The sequence below is a fragment of the Pempheris klunzingeri genome, chromosome 6 (assembly GCF_042242105.1).
Source record: "Pempheris klunzingeri isolate RE-2024b chromosome 6, fPemKlu1.hap1, whole genome shotgun sequence".
Classification (NCBI taxonomy): Eukaryota; Metazoa; Chordata; class Actinopteri; order Acropomatiformes; family Pempheridae; genus Pempheris; species Pempheris klunzingeri.
The window spans coordinates 5,961,016-5,980,002 of record NC_092017.1 but is presented as its reverse complement, the minus strand read 5'-3'; the positions used below and the strand labels follow the sequence as shown (position 1 = coordinate 5,980,002).

Sequence of the window (18,987 nt, the reverse complement as noted above, 5' to 3'; positions counted from 1 at the left end):
TTTTATTTCTTATCTTCTCTTAAGTGTCCTTGTTGTTTGTTCTGTGATTTATAGTTGACTGAATGTTGTAATACAGCAATTTCCTGTTGGGAAATCCCAGCCACCTATATTGCTGGCTATTTTGTGTACTGTGAAGCAGGTGTCATGGCTGTAGGAGCTTCTATTTTCCATAAGGGGAGAATGACTAATATTGCATATCATGAGATTGAACTGCAAAAATAAAGGTTATTTTGACACAAGGCCCCGAATGTCTTCACTGATATTGAACTTTAGTGTTGCAAATCTGAAATTCATTAAATTTGGAATTGATATCAAAAACCAACTGACATGCAGATAATTTGCGACATGTAGGGCTGCTCACTTTGCTGTGGTGGTTATCCAGCCGTTGAGACAGAAGGAGAGATAAAGACAGAAATTAATAAAAGACTTTACACTCACTTGATTAATTGTAGTATATAATTTTTTTATTAGCCAGTAATACTTTAATACATTTATGCACTGTAATAATAACCATATAACCACGCCAGTAGATGGCATAATTTGTGTGGTTAATTCAATTTATGAGCAACAGTGTATGTACTTGATATCTGAAAAATAATTAGCATTGCAATTAAATCAAGTGTTACATGTGATCATATATGAAATGAGTATTGCAGTTATCACAGATGTCTCTCTGTATGAGACAAAGATCTATAAAAAAATCAACTTAAATATTAAGCTATACAGTTAATTAATTACAGAATATGTTCCCATTGGAAATAGAAACCTGTATAGATTCCTGCCCTACTGGAACAAGTAATATATAAAGATATTTTTCTCTTATTTGACCATCAGTCAGACTCTCGTCACTGTCTCAGATATAAAATGTTGTGAGGTACTACACAAGAGAGGTTGTTCAGCTGTAACTTACAAAGAGGAATCAGATTGTCAGAGCAATTCCAATCAGAGGCTCCGAAGCAAGCTCGGAGACATCAGACATTTTCTCTTAACTCCAACCAGTGAAGCGGCAGGTAGGGAAGTGGGCCTACAGAAGTTGAGGTCAGTGTAGGCCCGACACGGCTTTGTTCAGCACATTATTCTTCAAAATGTTTCAAACACCAGCAAAGCTTTACGAGACAGAGAGGTTTGGATCAACAGGGACGCTCAGTGGGGTCACAGTAGTCCTTCAGGCCTCTTCTCCAGACTGTACTCCTGGGTCCGCTGCACCTTCCAGCCCAGCATCATCAGCAGAATGACGCCCATGACCTTATAGCCCACCTGTAAGCCCAAGTACCTGCAGGGGCCGGACGGACAAACATCAGTGACTATCAGCGGCGATGTGGATGTGACATGTCTTCTGAGTGATGCGTTTTCTTACCTGTTCCTCAAGATGTTGTTGTCATAGTAACCACAGCTAAACTTCTTGCCGCACACACGCCTCCACCAGATGCATGACGTATCGATGGCCATCCCGAAGAGAGCAGGGGCAGGTAGCCAGGCTGAGAGGGGGAGAGGGGGAGAGTGTGTTCAGGGCAAAACACGTTTCTGTCCCCTTATGGTTGAACCAGAGCCACTAGAGGGCAACAGTTTTCAACAAAATCTATGATAAAGTACTCACAGTGCCGATGGACGAAATGTAATGTTAATTTTATTGTAACACCAGATAACAGGCCCACATCCAAAGGATTATTTGTCAGATAATTCAAGAGAAGCTCAAGTCATTATTGTGCTGTTATATTTGTTACTACATGTTTGCCTAATAACTGGACTTAATTGGAGTCATTACAGGTATTTTTAGCTCAAAATAATAAACTTCTATTATGAATTGTAAATAAATGTATGTACTTCTTCCTAGTGTCTTTATATTTCTTTGAACTGTGATCTTCACTGAGTTTCAGATTTAGGAGCTCTATTGGGCATTTTGACAAAAGGAAGTACATTATTAATACGATTAATAGTTATTTCTATGAGTTTAGCCCTGCACACAAACAGTGTGTGTGTTCTGACCTACCTAATATCCTCATGAGTAAAAATTGAATTCCTATAGCGAATGACTTCTCTTCGTAGGGAACACATCTGAAACAAACAGGAAAAGAAAGCAAAGATCAATACATGCATTTTCTAATGTGTCATTCTTGAATACAGCACAGTAATGAATAACAGTGGCAGTGATGAGTCAGTACATTTATTTTTAGATTTAAAAACAAAAAGTCCTAGACGCATAGACATACTACACTTAATTTTGAGATTATCACTGAATAAATTGATAGTTCGAGAATCGTAATGAAATCTTGTTAAGTGCTCGTCAAATTTCCCAACTTGTATGCTCGTCTATTTGCTTTCCATTCATTGCTGCCTCTGCTACATTAAGAGCTTAGTGCACCCATTCATTATTTTCATGGACTTCGAGAAGCACCAGGCAGAGAGTGTAAAAAACAAAGCAGCTCAGCATTTGACTGCTGCAGTGGCTGAGAAGGAAATGGTCATAAAAACCTCTGAAAAGAGTAAAACTCCACACTGTTTGTTTGAGAAGAAAAGTGGAAAACGTTTCGTAAAAAACCCAGAATAAGATAATAGGTGAATGTTTTGTCACCTAATACAGTATTTTAGGAAATATAAGATCCATAAAATCAAGAGTCAAGAGTTTGACTGGAGGCGTGGCAGATTACACCATCCATTAGATCAATGTTAGTGATTAGGAATGTTTTTGAACATTTAAAATATATAACAAATAAATATGTGAATACACTGTAATCTGTTGTCCTTACCGGAGCACCATCATGTACATGGGGTTGTGAGTGAGGCAGGCGATCAGTGATGCCAGCGAGATGACGAGTATGACGGGAAGAAGAAAATGCGGGCAGTTGTTTGGACAGGAAGCTGGACGGGCGTGACTGTGGCTCCCAGGTATGCATCTGCAGTTGGTATAAAGCTGTAACCAGAGAGAGAGCAAACGGCATGTCAATACTGTCATGTGTACAAAGAAAATGAAAAATAACTTTGTGCTTCTGTCCTGTTGTACTACATCTGCACTGATACCTGTTTCAGTTTTTGTATGGATGACGTGTTGATATAACATGTTGATGAGTGAGCTTCATCGATGCTGGAGCCAAGAGCCAAGCTAGCTGTTTGCCCCCCATTTCCAGTCTTAGGCTTAACCAGGCCAACTGCCTCCAACAGCGACACATTATATTATATTTATACCTGTAATGCATTAGTGATGAGTAAGAAAGAGGTTTGACTGGCGTTAATTATCAATCTGTATGTTTTAGCGAGTTTAGATTGTTTGTTCGCTTACACTTGTTTATTTCAGTGAACTTTGTAAAGCACTATGAGACACTCTGTTGTGATATTGGGCTATACAAATAAAATTGAATTGAATTGAATTGAATTGAATAGAGTCATAAGGTACCTGCAGTAATTGCTGCTGTACAGGGACATGTGTGTGTGTGTGTGTTTGTGTACATGGATGAAGGCCACTAGTACAACAGGACGTGTGATGTGGTTGATGATGAAATATATCTGGTGACTAGAACTTGCCCTAAAACGTTGAGGTTTGGCAGAGTATTGCTTTAATACTGCTCAAACCTGATGTGCTGTAAAATTGTGGTAAATTGTTGTTAATAACTATTAGACATAAATCATCCTGGCAAATTAAAATCAATGCAAAAACCACGACTATCACGCAGCATTTAGTGTGACGTCATTATACAGACTGACTTCCTCTCAGCACCTCCAACGCTGACTGACTTCTAGCGCCTTGATTGTTTTATCGGGACAAAACAAGCAAACTAAAATTGCTTTTTCTCTGAAAAACGTGCCACACGTGAAACGATTAGCCCATCTGATTGAAGTAATAGGTGATAACATCATACAAAGGACAACATACATGTGTAGTACATGTTCTGAGTTAGTGCATATACAGTATATTACTCTGACATGCCAGCACATAAAGACAGGAGAGGAAGTGTCCTCAGACTGGAACTTGGACCAACACATGAGAGGAAAGGCTAGATTTTTTGGAGATGCTCTGCTCTCAAACTCCGTCACACATCACCACTTACTATTCTGCCGATTCATCAAAATCAGAATCCACACACAATCAAATAGCTTGTGAAAATGTGTTCAGGTCTTTGTCTAGCACCGGACTGACATCTGGACTGAGTCCACAAGTAAGAGAAAATAATTACTGATGAATCCTTTTAGCTAGCTGTAGCCCTCACGGTCTGTGTTTGTGCTCCAGTGTTACACAGCAGGCTTACACGCTGACTCAAACTGACTAACACTATATTAGCAACCACACAATCCACCCACTGGAAGATTATTCACAAGCTTTGACGTTTAAATACTGACATTTTGTCCCACTTGAAACACCTCCTATATGCCCTGTGACTAATCAGCATTGATCGGACACTGACTGTGAGCCACTTGTGTCCCGTTAGCGGCGCAGCAGTCTCTGCGTCTGCGCCTACACTGGAAGCTCCTGGCTGATGAGACACAGCATGTGTTGTAGGTCTGGGACTCCATATCATATATGATCCGAAATGTGCGATCATTTCCAGGACCATTTGGCTGATACGTCACAAACACTGGGGCACTGAAGCAAGATGCTGTGATCTAATATGTGCCTTAAATCTAAGAGGCATCTAAGGCCAAAGTCACTTCCTGTTCCACGTATCTACTCAGCACTGGAACAAACACGTTTAATGATCAAGTCTACCTCCAAAAGAGTGGATGTGAAAACACTCTCAATGCATCTTAATGGCATTTCATCTGCAGCATGCTTTCCCTGCCGTACTCTGGCTCTGAGTACACAGTCAAAGGTTAATTACACTCTTACAGGCTAATTCACAGATCCTGTGCTGGGAAAAGAACCAAATGCTTATTCCTTCATTCCACACTGAGAAAATTATACAAGATTATAGAAAAGAATTATACCGTTAATTACTGTTATTATAAGTTTTGAAAATTACTCACTGCTGTAAAAACAAACCCACACATCTTACATCTTATACATTTCATTTTTTCTTTTCAATAAACGTACTACTCTGCATCAGGTAATTTCACCGATCACTGTTGCTGATTTATTGTTTCTTATTCCAATGTTGCACAAATAATCCCCAAACAGAAACAGCAACTAAACAACTAAAACAAATGAATTTCCCCAGTGTGGGATAAATAAAGTCTCTCTTATCTTAAAGCTCATGTTTTATTGCATTTCACGTGCATGTCCTAATCTGACATATCGTATATATTTCATATACAGTATCGTTGCATGCTTATGTTGAATATATTGATATACAACAGCCTAAACTGTGTGTTTCTATGCAGTGGAAGGAAAGGATGAAGAGGTGCTGACCTGAACCCTGTGGGTGTTGTTGGGGTCTTTGGTGAAGTTGGTGCAGCCTGCGTGACAAGGAGAAATGTACTCGACTCCATCAGAGCCACACACCGGGTTGAAGGCGCTGGGAGGACAGGAGCAGTTGGAGTAGCACAAGGACAGAGACCTGAGGAGGGCAGAGAGCGTCAAACACAAACAAGTCCACAGCTCACAGTGTACGTTTAATTAGCAAGTGTTTGCTTTTGATTCAACTAACCCCACGTACTTTGGGTCTGCAACGGGTTAGTGTGATTAATACAAAGGTTTAAATATTATGTTTCTATTATGTTCTGGATGCAATGTACACAAACATATCTAATTATAGACCACTAGTGGTGCTATAGAGTAAAGTTTTTGTGAGGAGGCCCCCAATTTGTTTTTAACTTGTGCACACATGCATGCACACACTCTCCAGTTTCAGACCATTCCTCCAATCTGCAGTCAGTGGCTGTCATGGTTTTGATATTCAGTTTGCTCATTTATACAGTTTGCGGTTCACATTCTAACTCTGTTGTCATTTCAGACCCAGCCACTCCCACCTGCTCTTCCTGCCACCTGTCCCCCATCCCCTTATTAGCTCTCCAGTATATATACTGGACCATTTTCTTTTTCTTTATCCATTTTTTAAAAAATATCCTGATCTAGTTTCTGACCTAGCCTCTGTATCTTTGTTTGCCCGCCTGGATTTTTGCATCCTTGAACTTTTCTGAGTAAAGACTGTTTTGTTTTGGTTCTGTCTTCCAAGTCATACTTTAGGGCTTTGTTGTCTTTGAACTGTGGCAGTAATGTGCCAAAAAACATAGAAAAGTACCGACAAGGAAGGAGAAGGCTGCACGTTTCAAAATACTGACACAAACATGGATGTCGTTTTATGGCTGGTTATGAAGTCAGAAGTTATGTTGAAAGTTCAGATTGGAAGCCCAAATTTAACCTTCCTATATAACAAAGTAAAGTGATCACACTGTATCAAGTGTCCTGTCTATTCCCCGTGTATGTGTGTATATGCTGTACATGCTCCCGGTTTCCCTGAAGGACTATGAATACATGTGTGCTGCAGGAACAGAAGTTCAAAATGATTGCGTGATTTTTAGAAATTCGTATGAATTCGTGAGAACTGGCTATTGTAGGAAGACACAACACTTTTGTTATACTGCTCGATAAAATACCCAAGTACCAACAATTTTCTCCCAAATGTTGACCGCTGAGCTGGTAGGAAATTTTAGGAACTTGGAGGCTATAATGTGCTTTACAACAGGCTGTATGTGAGCAAATATACAATAACATAAGTGTGACTCTGTGTCCATATGTAGGAAAAACAATAAAGGCTCCCAAAAACAGAACTACCCCTTTGACAAACAATGCTGCGCGCATGAAAGCATCATCAGAAGAATGCCCCGCTCCTCTCACTCACCCATACTGTCCGATCTGGTAATGATTGACCTCTGACACTTTCTGTGTGGGACAGCCCATGAAGAACAGGGGGATACAGAGGAGGGTGGACGTGGTCAGCATGATCACAGAGAAACGTGGGATGGTCTTCAGAGAGAGACCCGCCTTCTTCATGATGACCCCGCCCACCAGCATCCCCACTGCTACTGCTGGCAGATTCACAGCACCTGGGAACCACACACAGCTTAGTGATCTCCACGTAACAAGGGCAATCATTGTCTGCTTGAGCTGGTATTTCCTACACATCATGAGCCATTTTATGTGTTTGCTGACACCCTGACACAAGTGACAGATGTGGTCTGTAAATAAATGAAATGTTGCAAACTTGAAGGAAGCACAAACCCTAATTCACTCTTTGGAAAGTAGCCATGGTGCAAGAGGGCTGACACACAGTGTCCATTAAATGATTCTAACAGACCAAATCCAGAGAGTTCCTAAAAATGGTTTAATACAAACCATGCTGTATATTATATTATATTATTGGATTGTTTACCAGCAGTCCTTGGTTGCCATGGACACTGAAAGGTAATAGTAATCTGTTCTAGGATCATTTTCTGAAGCCCCGCCTGTTTATTAGCACTCCTATGGTACCTACCTACTAGCAGGTTGCCGTAGCCGGGTGAAGCGCTGTACTGTCGCTCCAGAAACTTATTCAGGAACGTAGAGAGACCTGCGATCACCGAGGAGAAGCAGCACTGGGCCAGGACCAGCATCAGGAAGAGAGGACTCAACAGGAGGTGGACAAACATTCTGGGAAACACTGATCAGACACGATCACATACAGAAACACTGATTAGCACACCGACATGGACATGACTTCAGCAAACACTCCCAATAACAGAATAAATCTGTACTGAGTCAGTTTGTGAATGTAACAGGTGTAGGCTTTGCAGTCTTAACTTACTTTTCAAGAAATCAAATAAAGAGACGTCTGCCTTCTTGAAGTCATCAGTTATGTCAGTTTCACCTCCAATCACCTGGGAAATGATATGCAGAATACTGTTACAGGACTATGTGTGAACGAGTAATAAATACAGAGGCATTTATGTGCTTCACTTGTACCAATTCAAACATACAGGACAGTGAGAAACATGGAGGATCGTTTTGCAAATCACTGCTGTTGCAAGGAAGACTTCATTCATAAGTTAAAACTTCAACTTTTTTTTGCCCACTTCTTTTTTCCCCTCTGCACCTGTAACAAGCCCCTGTCTCTTTATGCTGCATTCATGTAACGTGGGAACATTAGACTGAATTGACAGCCCCACAACGTACAAACTGAAGCCGTCAAACACCATGATGGAGGATTTCTGGAGAGTTTCTTTTTCTCTCTTTTTGCTTTCATGTGTCTTACAGGAAACACACATTTCTAAAAAAAAAAAAATGTATATCTGTGGTTCCCTACACTCCACATTGTGATTAGATGACCTCAAGTACTCCTTCATCAACAATAAATCAATCAATCTTTATTTACATAGCGCCAATTCATAACAGCGTTATCTCAAGACGCTTTACATAAAGAGCAGGTCTAGACCAAACTAGAGAGAGAGACCCAACGATTCAGGAATTGAAAATGAAGGATTCAAGAATCCCCACATGAGCAGCATCAGATATTATATTGAGCAACAGCGGCAGGAAGAACTCCCCTTTAACGGGAAGAAACCTCGAACAGACCCAGGCTCAAATGTGGGTGGCTTTCTGTCGGGGTCCGTGTTGGGTGGAGGTTGAACAGAGAGAGAGAGAGAGAGGGAGAGAGAGACAACACAAACAGCAACCAACAGCAGCTATAGCACTGACAATAGGAATGTGACTAATAAATTAGCAATATGGTAGCACTGAAAAACATGACGAGCTGCAGTGATTCATGAAGCCAGAGAACCACACCACCCATCGTGCTCCAGTCTATGCTAAGTAACATTAACTTGTTATGCTACGTTTTTATACAAATGAAATTGCAAACCAACAAATCAACTCTGATGACAAGAACCCATGGTTGGGAATGGCTGATGCATATTTGATCACAATAGACCGAAATGGATATAAAACATGATATTTATACAAGTTTATTCAACACTTTTAGCCTTAAATTAGTTAATTAGAGTTTATTTTATAGTCTTTGTGTGCTTTTATATTCATAAGGATGGATTTGGCCAGTGCTTTGTTTCTTTTCTGACACGAACCAGAAGATTTTCATACCTTCAGTCGGGGTTACAATTTACCCATAATTGAGAGGAAAACAATTAGGGGACATTTACATCAAATCTTGACAAAGCATGGAAGAATAACCCAAACCAAGTATTCAAAGTGAGATTTATATAACGAGTCCACAATGAAGACAATCACGTCTTTATCATTTAGATGTTTTGCCAGGTCTAAAATAAAAAACACACAAGTACAAATCTAGGGAATTAAAAGTGAGAGAGTTCGCTTTGTACCGTCAAGATGGAATGAAAAACCAGAGGAAAAGTAAGTGCAATGCTGATATAAAGCCAGTAGGTGTCAGTAGAAGATGAGAGATATTGTAGTTTTACACCATCCACAAGGTACATTCTTAGTGAATATTCAGTCACAAAACAGGGCTGTTTCGCTCACAAGGATCTCTTTAAGTGTGACTTACATTATCTTCTGAAGGCATCCTGCGGGGGAAGAAGAAGTAGGGGATGGAGGTGAGCACCAGGAAGCCGGTGGTGATGAGCAGGCCAATCCACCAGGCCCCAACCCAGCGGGGATCACCTTGTCTCAGCTCTAGCTCCGCTCCTGCAGGAAACGGCAGTCACCAGACACAGCGTTCAAGTGAATCTTTCCTGCTTTGGCCTGTCTATAAAAAGAAAGCTGGGATGCCTTAAAAGAGCTCATTGTTACCTAAACCAGTTCTGTCCACGTCCACATAAATCCGCAGCACGGCTGAGCCCAGCAGGTAGCCAAGGGCAGGCCCGAATACAGATACGGCAAACAGGATGGCTGTGAACAATAAAGCTGCTGTGAGGCTTGAGGTTTCTCAAGTACTGAAAAGTGAAAACTGCAGACATTAACGAAGGTTTTACGACTGACACTGACACAAATGTACAAAGTCAAGTTAATGTGACTATTTCAGAGATGACAGTAAACAGGAAACATGTTCCCCGAATAGATTTCTTATATTATACCTCACTTCAGAAGTTAATAAATAGTTTTTCTGTATTGAAACAAAGCAAGATAAACTATACTTTGAAAATAAAATCATTGCTTTCCGTTCAGCCTCAGCAGATACGCCCTCATAGCTCCAAATTAAAAACTTGTTCTCACAATCAGACAGTTCTATCTGAAATCTCAATTTAAAAACTTATTAAGATTTCAATATCATATATCATCTAGAGCACATCAGGGATGACTATTTGTTTGACTGAAATAATAAATTTACTGCACATCAGCTATCAGCTATCTGGGATGTGAAACCTTTGAACCACCTGTCTGAAAACCACCTTTTTATACCAAGGATCACTGAATACTGATGATGACTGTCTGCGTCCATACTGCAGGCCATTCATTCACCTATATAAAGAGGGGAGTTGGCAGGTCCAGCAAAATCATCTATGTAGGAAATCCCAAACGGCTGGATGGGCACCGACCCCACACCGAAGAGCAGCTGAGCGCTGGCCATAAGCAGCCACAGGTTTTTACTGTCGGTCAGACGCCTGGACTCATCGCGACCGCAAGACTCGCTCAAGTCGCTCGAGTTCCTCTGCAGGTTGCAAATGTCATGGCGATCTGGATCACAACAGGTGGACAAACATGAACAAAGAGGGGGAGGACACGGGGGAGAAAAAAAAAGACAGCTATGGTTAATTACAAGCCAGTGGATGCAGTACTTTAATTTCCTGCAGCTTCCCTGGTCCTTCACTAACACTCTGTTCGACGCCAAGATACTCTGTCTGGGGGCAAAAAAAAAAAAAAGAAGGAATAAGGAAACTGTTATTGCAAATTTAAGGGCCTAAGAGCTAGCTCTAATCTCCTTAGCTTTCAGGGAGTGCATAGATATTATGAACTTCCTTATAATTAATGCAAAAGTTCAGCTGGAGAGCACCAACAAGGCTTTCTAAATGCACAATTTGCTGCAGAGTACAGAAAGCCAAGCAGCAGATACTTGTTTGACTCCTGCTGAGTGCTGCGGAGCCTTTTCTTCGTTCTAGACAAACCCTGAAGTAAAGTCTCATAAATTGCGTTGACATATTTGTACATTCCTGAGTCCCCTGCACTGGACTGAGTCACATTAGCTGTCACAGCGGTGCCAGTGGAGACAGAGAAGCACAGTGGCTTTGTGTTTAGGTTTTAGGTCTTACTGTGTAAAACAGAGTCGTATTCGTAGGGCTGGGACACAAAGTGAGGTAAGGTCAGGATCACGGCGCTGACAGCCATCAGTAGTCCACCGATTCCAATGATGCGAGGGCGGTGAACCCGATTTCCAAAGTAGCTCACGAACACTATCAGCACACTGTTGCTGATCTAAGAGACAGATACAAGAAGAAGACAGACACATATTCAGAGGATCCAATCAGAATCCAAACTCTTCACATTTGGTGCATTAAGTTACACATCTCGCAGTCACTAATGGACTCTCCAAACGAAATATGGAAGAGGCCAAGGTTGCACAGTAACCCAAATGTAATGGGGTCTGCACACAACCCAGGCACAGTTAACTATTCATGTTTAAGAAATGTAATGAAATGTAGAAGGAGAAATGATTTCAGGCTGCATTAATTGATCTTTTGACCATTTGAGGTGAAAGTGGCTGTTAACACAAAGCTGACACGTTACTGCATCACAGTCTCAGGTTTTGCAAACATTTTCTTGTTTCAGCCTTAATTTGTTGTATTTCTGTACACCTGATGAATGTAAGTCAAATATTCACTCTTGTTTTTGCTCTGTTTTGGTCTCCACCAACTCTGTGCTGCACAGGTGGTGTTACAGGTTTGGTAGAGCATTTCCACAAAGCAGCTTCCTGCTGAATCTGGAAACAAGGTTAATTAGAGTGAGAACAGTTAAGATGAGAACCATGAAACCTAAACGTTGAGAGGAAAGATGCTAAAAAGGTCTATAATGTAAGATCATCTCCAATGCTAAGAGCAATCCCTTCCATTACACATGGTCATTTAATCCATTGTCAATACAAAACTATCTGTCATAGCAGCTTTAAACAACCACATGCAGAGATGTGCAACTGGAAGTTTCAGGCTTTGTTTGGTCTGTGTTTTCATAAAATATCATACCACCAAATCAGATCTCATAAATCATATTAGAACTCAGCCAAATCCAGAGAGGATCTGAGCTGCAAAAGAATTTAAAAAGCCTAAAGGTAGCAAATGTCAACAGTGACTGGTGACCCGAGGTCAGCAATACTTGTAACCTGAAAACGAGGAAAACATTTATCTGTGTGCATCTGAATCCCACTTGAGTAAAAATCCAGCCCCTCCTTGCACGACCAGCACGTTCAGTACATTCTTTTATTATTCCTGACCCCTCGTATCTGCAATAAAACTGTTCCAAAATACTTGACTCTGGCCTGACTTGTCAGGAAGTGTGATTTTGATATGTTGCTTGTTTTCCAGTTCCTCCTTTGTCATTGGTATCCTTGAAATACATTTATCTCGATCTCAGGCCGTGTGAAGGTATGTTATTGTTGGCTCCTACCTCGTGTAGAGAGGAAATGGTTCCAGAGGAATAGCTGCTGAGGCCATAGCGTCTCTCGATCGTGCTGATGATGCTCTTGAAGTAGGCGCTGTACAGCAGCTGAGAAAACTGCAGGAGGCCGTGGCACAGGACAAACAGCTGGGACAGACAGACAAGACAGTACAGGAGGCTTGAGTCTCCAAAACAGAAATATTGGCATGTGGCATATCGGCAAAGACACAGACAGGCAGGGCAGAAAATGTAAGAACTGGAGGAATTTTTGGAAATGAACTGCCCAACGGTCCTTTTCACAGCAGCATCTTGTTACTGAGCGTACAGATTAGTTGATATCAGCTCCTAAAAATGATGTAGCAGAGCTCTTTTGCGCCATTTTCAGCTGCAAGAGATGTCTGCACTCACACAGAGCAGAATAGAATATAGACTGAAAGGCTGAAATATCCTGAGAGGCCTAAATTCTTTCAGCAACGGAGACCAATTCAGGGGAACCCCACTGTCATCTCAAATGTGGAGTCTGAGAAATGTACTGGAGGACTTGAGTTAAACCCAACTTTCCAGTGTTTTACAGGCCCGGCAAAACACTGAGATGATGATAAGTTCAGCCAATGGAGCATACTTAAACATCAGGGAAGAAATATTATCTGTGCAGTGAAATACTGGGTGGAAAGTGGCAAAAACAAACAGCTGCTTCACAAACACATGGCACAACGTCAAGTACAACACATTTGAAAAACATGATACAGCTACAATCGTGGATTGTTATTGCTGCTTTGTTAACTAAGCAGCAATAATATTATGCTTATTAGAAAGTAACAAAAAAACTCTCATTTACACTTTATATCTCATTTGTTTAATTTGAACAAAAGGTGTAAGAAACCTGGCAAGTCCAATATTCACTCTCCTTTTACCTCCTGAGGGAAATATCTCGCTGTTCTTTTTCCAGGAAAATAGCTGCTGAAATGATGCTGCGAGAGCAGTAAGACTGAATCAAAACATCACAGTACATCTGTGTGCCATAAAACCAAAACAATTGTTAACAAGTGTTAATCATCTGTGGGATGAAACCTTTCACGTTACATATTTGATCCATTGTTGATATACACTGTTGCCCATAAAGTTGGATTCAAATGTTTTTTTACCTCTTCTCATGAAATGATTGTGACGATGTGATTTCTTCTTGATAAATAAAGTGTATATCTTCTCAACTTTGTTGATCAAACTCCTCCAAACATATCACAGTGAAACTTAAACCACAATTAACCCTTGCAAACTGTGTATTTAGGTTTTAACAAAATTGGGGGTATTGAACAATTATTCCAACTTTATGGGCAACAGTGTATAAACACCAATCATAGCTGCTTAAACTAGCATAGGGTACCAAGTTGCACTTACATCGAGTACTTTGATAAATGTTCTCAGTTCATTTCCAGCTCTGGTTTTACAAGCTGTTTTCGTTACAGTTTTAGCAACATGACAAATAGTGGTGTATTATGGCAAAGCAACAATTCAAATCTGGCTTTCCAAGAAACTTAACAGCACAGCTCCGAAAGTACAATGAAATGTGTGATTCACGGATTTGGAAACATTGTCAGCCAATTACTTCAAGTGATGCTGTGTGTTTCTCCAACTGATTGCACCATCTTGCCTCTTGCACTCTTCAGACTTCATCTAGAGACGCAGAGAGATCAAAGTCGCCCACTGGACGTACTCCCAGTGATCTGGAGCCTCTCCTGCCTGTGCATTGGGAGGCATTCACAGACACTCGGATGACTCTCTGTACATGGGTTTATTTGCCCGGGGCACCAATGACGCTGAAGATATGTGTTGAGATTAGGAGTGAATTTGCTATGAAAACAGTGATAAATCCAAGCTTTCAGTTTGTTTACCAGCTGCCAGGTTGGCTGAGGGAAAATAAACTATGCGTTTGACTCAGAACAGTTAATTCTCCTATTAAAGCTCGGCTTTATGGTTTGTTAGCACACACAATAAGTGCTTTTACACTGCTGCTAATATTTCATCCTCTTCTTTATCAAATGGGCCTCACTTATCTAAATGATTTGACAGAACTTATTTGCTGGTGAGCAAAGGGATTCTTTTGTTTGTGATTGTCAAACAAAAAGTTCATGTCTGTTTCTTTAAGCGCACCTTCATGTCAACCTAAAATCTGGTTTCACAAAGTTGGGTTTATGTTTTTACTGCAGATAACGCTTGATAAAAATATCCCGTTTCAGAGGCAGGGCTCTGGCTGTCTGAGTTTGGCTTTAACACTGGAAACACATCATTATCCATTGGGGTGCGTGATTTCACCTTGTGCCTGAGAAATGGCACAGTTTCAGTGTTTTCTTGTACTCAATCAATATTAATGATAAAATTCTTGACAAAGGAATGTCGCAATATATTTATATGCTTGAATTAAATGTCTGTGGAATATTAGAAGTTGTGGGAAAAAGGGGCAGCAGCAGCAGTACAATTGGTGCTGAACGCTGCAGAGTGTCAACACTATATCCCACTGTGCAGACACAGGATTTATTATTTATCCACATTGTTAATACAAGTGATTTAAGCCTATTTGATGTCTGCAGGCAGGAAAGTGGTTGTGCAGAGTTGGATTCTCCATGGATTATGCACATATTTTTCCTTTCTGAACACTCTAAGCTCCATCTGCCTGGACATTATTGTCCCAGCCTTCAACCCTGCTGCGAGGCAAAGAATTGAGGGAAGTTCTCACTTGAATTTTAAATGCTTTTATTTCAGGGACACGCGCTGTAGCTATGACTATGGATATCCACGGATTTCCACAAGGAAAAAAAAAAACCGCCTGACCTACTTAGTCAAATAAATGAAATACTGGAAAAGCTACACGTATGAAGTCTCCCAGGATACTTGAAAGAATCAAAGCCCACAGTCACCTCCCTTCATTGTGAAACGTGCATATAAAACGTTTTACTGCACATAGCATTATGATCAAAGCAGCTTTTTCTCCCATTTAAAGCAACAGTTAAATATTCTGTAAAATATGCTCATTCACTTTCTGTCTTTCATGACAAGATGGACTCTGATGTCTGTCTACTGTATATACGGCTGCAGCAAGAAGACGGCAGCTCAGCCTCAGGACTGGCACCAGTGGGAAACATCTAGCTTGGCTATGCTTACAGGAAGAACATCCTGCCTATAAGCACGTCATTTTAGATATTCTCTGGTTAATTGAGGCAAAACCCTGAGGTGTAAACATGACAGGTAATGGCTTTAAAGGGGGGTTATGTGCTGGACTACTTCTTGGCTGGGAGCAGTCTGGCAGGTAACCCGCCCGTACAACCTGATCTACTGTTTTTACACTGCATTTTTGGTTGAATTGAACAAACATGATTTAATGTATGAATTAGGGAGCTTCAGATTCAGGACCCTTATTTGTCACATACACATATAACTGTGTATGTGACAAATAAAGATCTTGAATCTTGAATCTTGGTAGAAGGTTGTTGCTTTTTTTTAACCTCTGGACAGAGGCTAACTATTTCCCCCTAAACTAACCTTATTCTGAATGGTCAAATATGAGATCGGTATTAATCCTCTTGTCATGCTCTCGGCAAAAAAAAAAAAAGAAGCAAAATACCACTACTAATATATTACTACTGCTGCGTTAACTCGTTTTGACATCTATTACGCAGCCATGTGTTCAGGAGCACTGACGGGTGGAAAGACGTGACCAGGAGCTTTCAAAAGTTGCTCAGGATGCAAACATCATGTGCCCCTGAGCAGAAGACTTGGCTCAGATGCCGGCAGAGATATGATTAAGGAGAATGTGATGGTGTAACCTGGGTGCAGACTAGGTGTAGCCCGCTGAAGATAAGTTCAAAGCTGTGAAAAAAACAAACAGAATGTCCTGATGAAACTGAGTCAATAGAGAGCAAAGCACTGTACAGCATGTACTGGTGTCGAGAAAAGACGAATGGACATGATTGCTCCATGTGAAACCATTGTTGAGCTTCTGGCTCTGCTGAGTGCAAAGTGATCTGATTCCATGTGAAAAGCAACTCGGACAGTTTTCAGCTCTTTTGTTGCTAGTGCTGGACAGGTGGCCAACAGCAATCAAGAGTTCTGGCATTGCAGCTTGATGCAACGCAATTTAAAAGAGCCTCCTGTGCTTCCACTTTCCAGACACAGCTTTCTGACGCATTACCTGCTGATCTGGACTGCTTTTATTCTGAACTGCTCCCATAATCCCAGCATACCGTTACACAGCTTTGAACTTCAGGTACATTCAGGCTGAGCAGGAGGGGTGAAAGGTCACCGTGAACTCTCAAACTGAATGATGTGATGATGTCTGGGTGTGTAAGGTGAGCCGTACTGAGCCTATATTTGTTGATCTTGGTTCCAGCAGGGGGGGGGGGGGGGCTTTAAAGTGAAGAATGATAAACAGGAGATGGTTTACCTACTACAGTCTGCGTGAGAGCCCTGGAGGAAAACATTTAACTGGAAATTTAAAAGTTGCTTAAGGTGTTACTTCTTTCATCGTCACCTCCAAACTCACAGGATATAGGTGTATTAGTCACGCTTCATTCACACAACACACTAATGAAGAAGACATGTCATCTCTCGCTGAGATTTGCTGCAAGCAACATGGAGTTTTGCCTCATCATTACTCACAGCGCAGGAACAAACTGTTTCTCTCACATTATTGCCATACAGCTGATCCTCCTGACCCTCAGCGGGGTTTCATCTCTCCCCTTCGCCAGTGTTCATCACACTTCCAATATCAGAGCCCGAGGTGCAGAAAAACATAGCAAACTTTGAACTGGGACGGCTCCCAAACACATGACAGCTCCAGTCCAAACTGACTCACTGCTGCATCTTATGACAGCAAAACAGAACCGCTCATCTATTTCTAAGTTATTTTTTGGACAATAGTTACATAAATGTCAGGTTATCTCTGGTTCAAGGCTCTCAAATGTGAGAGTTTACTGATTTTCTTGGTCTTACTGTAGAGTGAATATTTGGGGGGGGGGTTGGACTGGTTTATCCTGGGCTCTAGAATATTGATGGACATTTTTTCAGTGATTACAAATGTTTTACAGACCAACTCATGGAAAGAATCACATTAACCCACAGTGAAAATAACTGCAGCTTCCCTTAACTGCAGTCTTTACTTTAACATAAAGGTTGATTAGTGTGTGAGACACCTTAAACTACTGAGTAGTACAATAACTTTACAACTGTGTTGAACTGACTACACAGTAATATTTTTCAATCAAAGACAAATGATGAAACGTTATTCTTCCTCACATCAGAAAATGACTCGCAAGCACAGGAGGAAAACTTTTCTCTTCTTGCAGCTCTGTGGACACAATGGAGGACTACAATCTGCTCCAACTCTCACTGACTTTTTTTTTTTTTTTTTTTTAGCTGATGTGACCGAGTTGTTTCTCTGAGGTGAAGCTGTGTTTCCTCTCAGACAACACAGGAGACAGACACTAAAGTTCAGGTTTTCTATGAAGTCACTCGTCTCTTTGTTACTTCGGGATAATTATCTGTGGATCCTTATGCAATCCTCTAAAAATAAATCCAGCTCGGATGGTTACATAAACAGTGAGGGAAGAGGTGCTGCAGGTTAAAACAAGACATTAGGTGGTAACTCGGAGCAGAGCCTACCTTAATGCTGCAGCGCAGCGTCCTCGGGCTCCTCATGGCTTTGAAGGAAGGCACGTCCATTAGCTCGGCTCGTGTCCTGTCTCCGCCGGGTCCAGGGAGTAGAGAGCTGCCTCCCGAGGTTTGTATCAGGGGTTGTCTTTGTACCCCCCCACCCCCCCGCTCCCCGCTCCCACCCCCCGGTGAGCTGCTGTGTGTGTGTGTGTGTTTCTGACGGTCGGTGATGTAATTGGACGCGGCCCACGGCCCCACGCGCAAGTGTTTAGAAAGCAGTGAAGTGGGAACAGACGGTCCCGCGCTGATTGGCTGAGTCACGCGCGAGCATATGCAACAGCTCACCTGCGAGCGCGTGCCCCAACCGTTGTGACGGCGTTATTACGCGCGAGGAAAGAACCAGGGGACATTTTGAACTGTTCCGTCACCACCAAGTGTCCCAGTCCCCTCGCTGAGGACCCGCTTTGTTCCCCAGCGGCCGTAATGAGCCTCCGTTAATTGCGGTATGCGAGTGTGAGCCGCTAATGAATGAAGCAGGTCAGACTCAGGAGAGCCCCTGTCGCTGCTGAGGGCCTCCTGTCTGCCCACGACACAGGTCTCATCCCCTCTGTTCACACTCCAGGTGAGCGGGTGAGGGTTTTTTTGTGTTATTTACTGATGTTTGAATGTGACAAGCTAGCTAGAAGACATTATAACAGTATTTGAATGGTGCTAACAGCTAGGCTAAGCCCACTATGTGTAGGTAGGTAGATACTTGTGCCAAAAAACACACTTTTCTTAAAGGAAATTCTAAATCTCTGCTAATTCATTCACGTTTGTTGTCCTACAATTGGCCAGCTTGTCAATATCACTGGTCATCGTGCTGGAGGCCTTTTTCA

At 41.6% G+C, this 18,987-nt stretch overlaps 1 protein-coding gene across 1 annotated transcript; it reads right to left on the bottom strand.

Annotated features, from left to right (window-relative positions):
- Window positions 1–451: 451 nt before the first annotated feature.
- slco2a1 (solute carrier organic anion transporter family, member 2A1) lies at window positions 452–18,199 on the bottom strand. The gene is made up of 14 exons (XM_070831873.1): window positions 18,119–18,199; window positions 12,473–12,610; window positions 11,125–11,287; window positions 10,337–10,552; window positions 9,668–9,766; window positions 9,423–9,562; window positions 7,713–7,785; window positions 7,404–7,568; window positions 6,771–6,975; window positions 5,339–5,486; window positions 2,748–2,911; window positions 1,991–2,055; window positions 1,358–1,478; window positions 452–1,273 (listed from the first exon to the last, which is right to left on the bottom strand). The coding sequence occupies exons 1-14, from the start codon at window positions 18,176–18,178 to the stop codon at window positions 1,153–1,155; spliced, it is 1,878 nt and encodes a 625-aa protein (XP_070687974.1). The 5' UTR covers window positions 18,179–18,199; the 3' UTR covers window positions 452–1,152.
- Window positions 18,200–18,987: the final 788 nt, after the last annotated feature.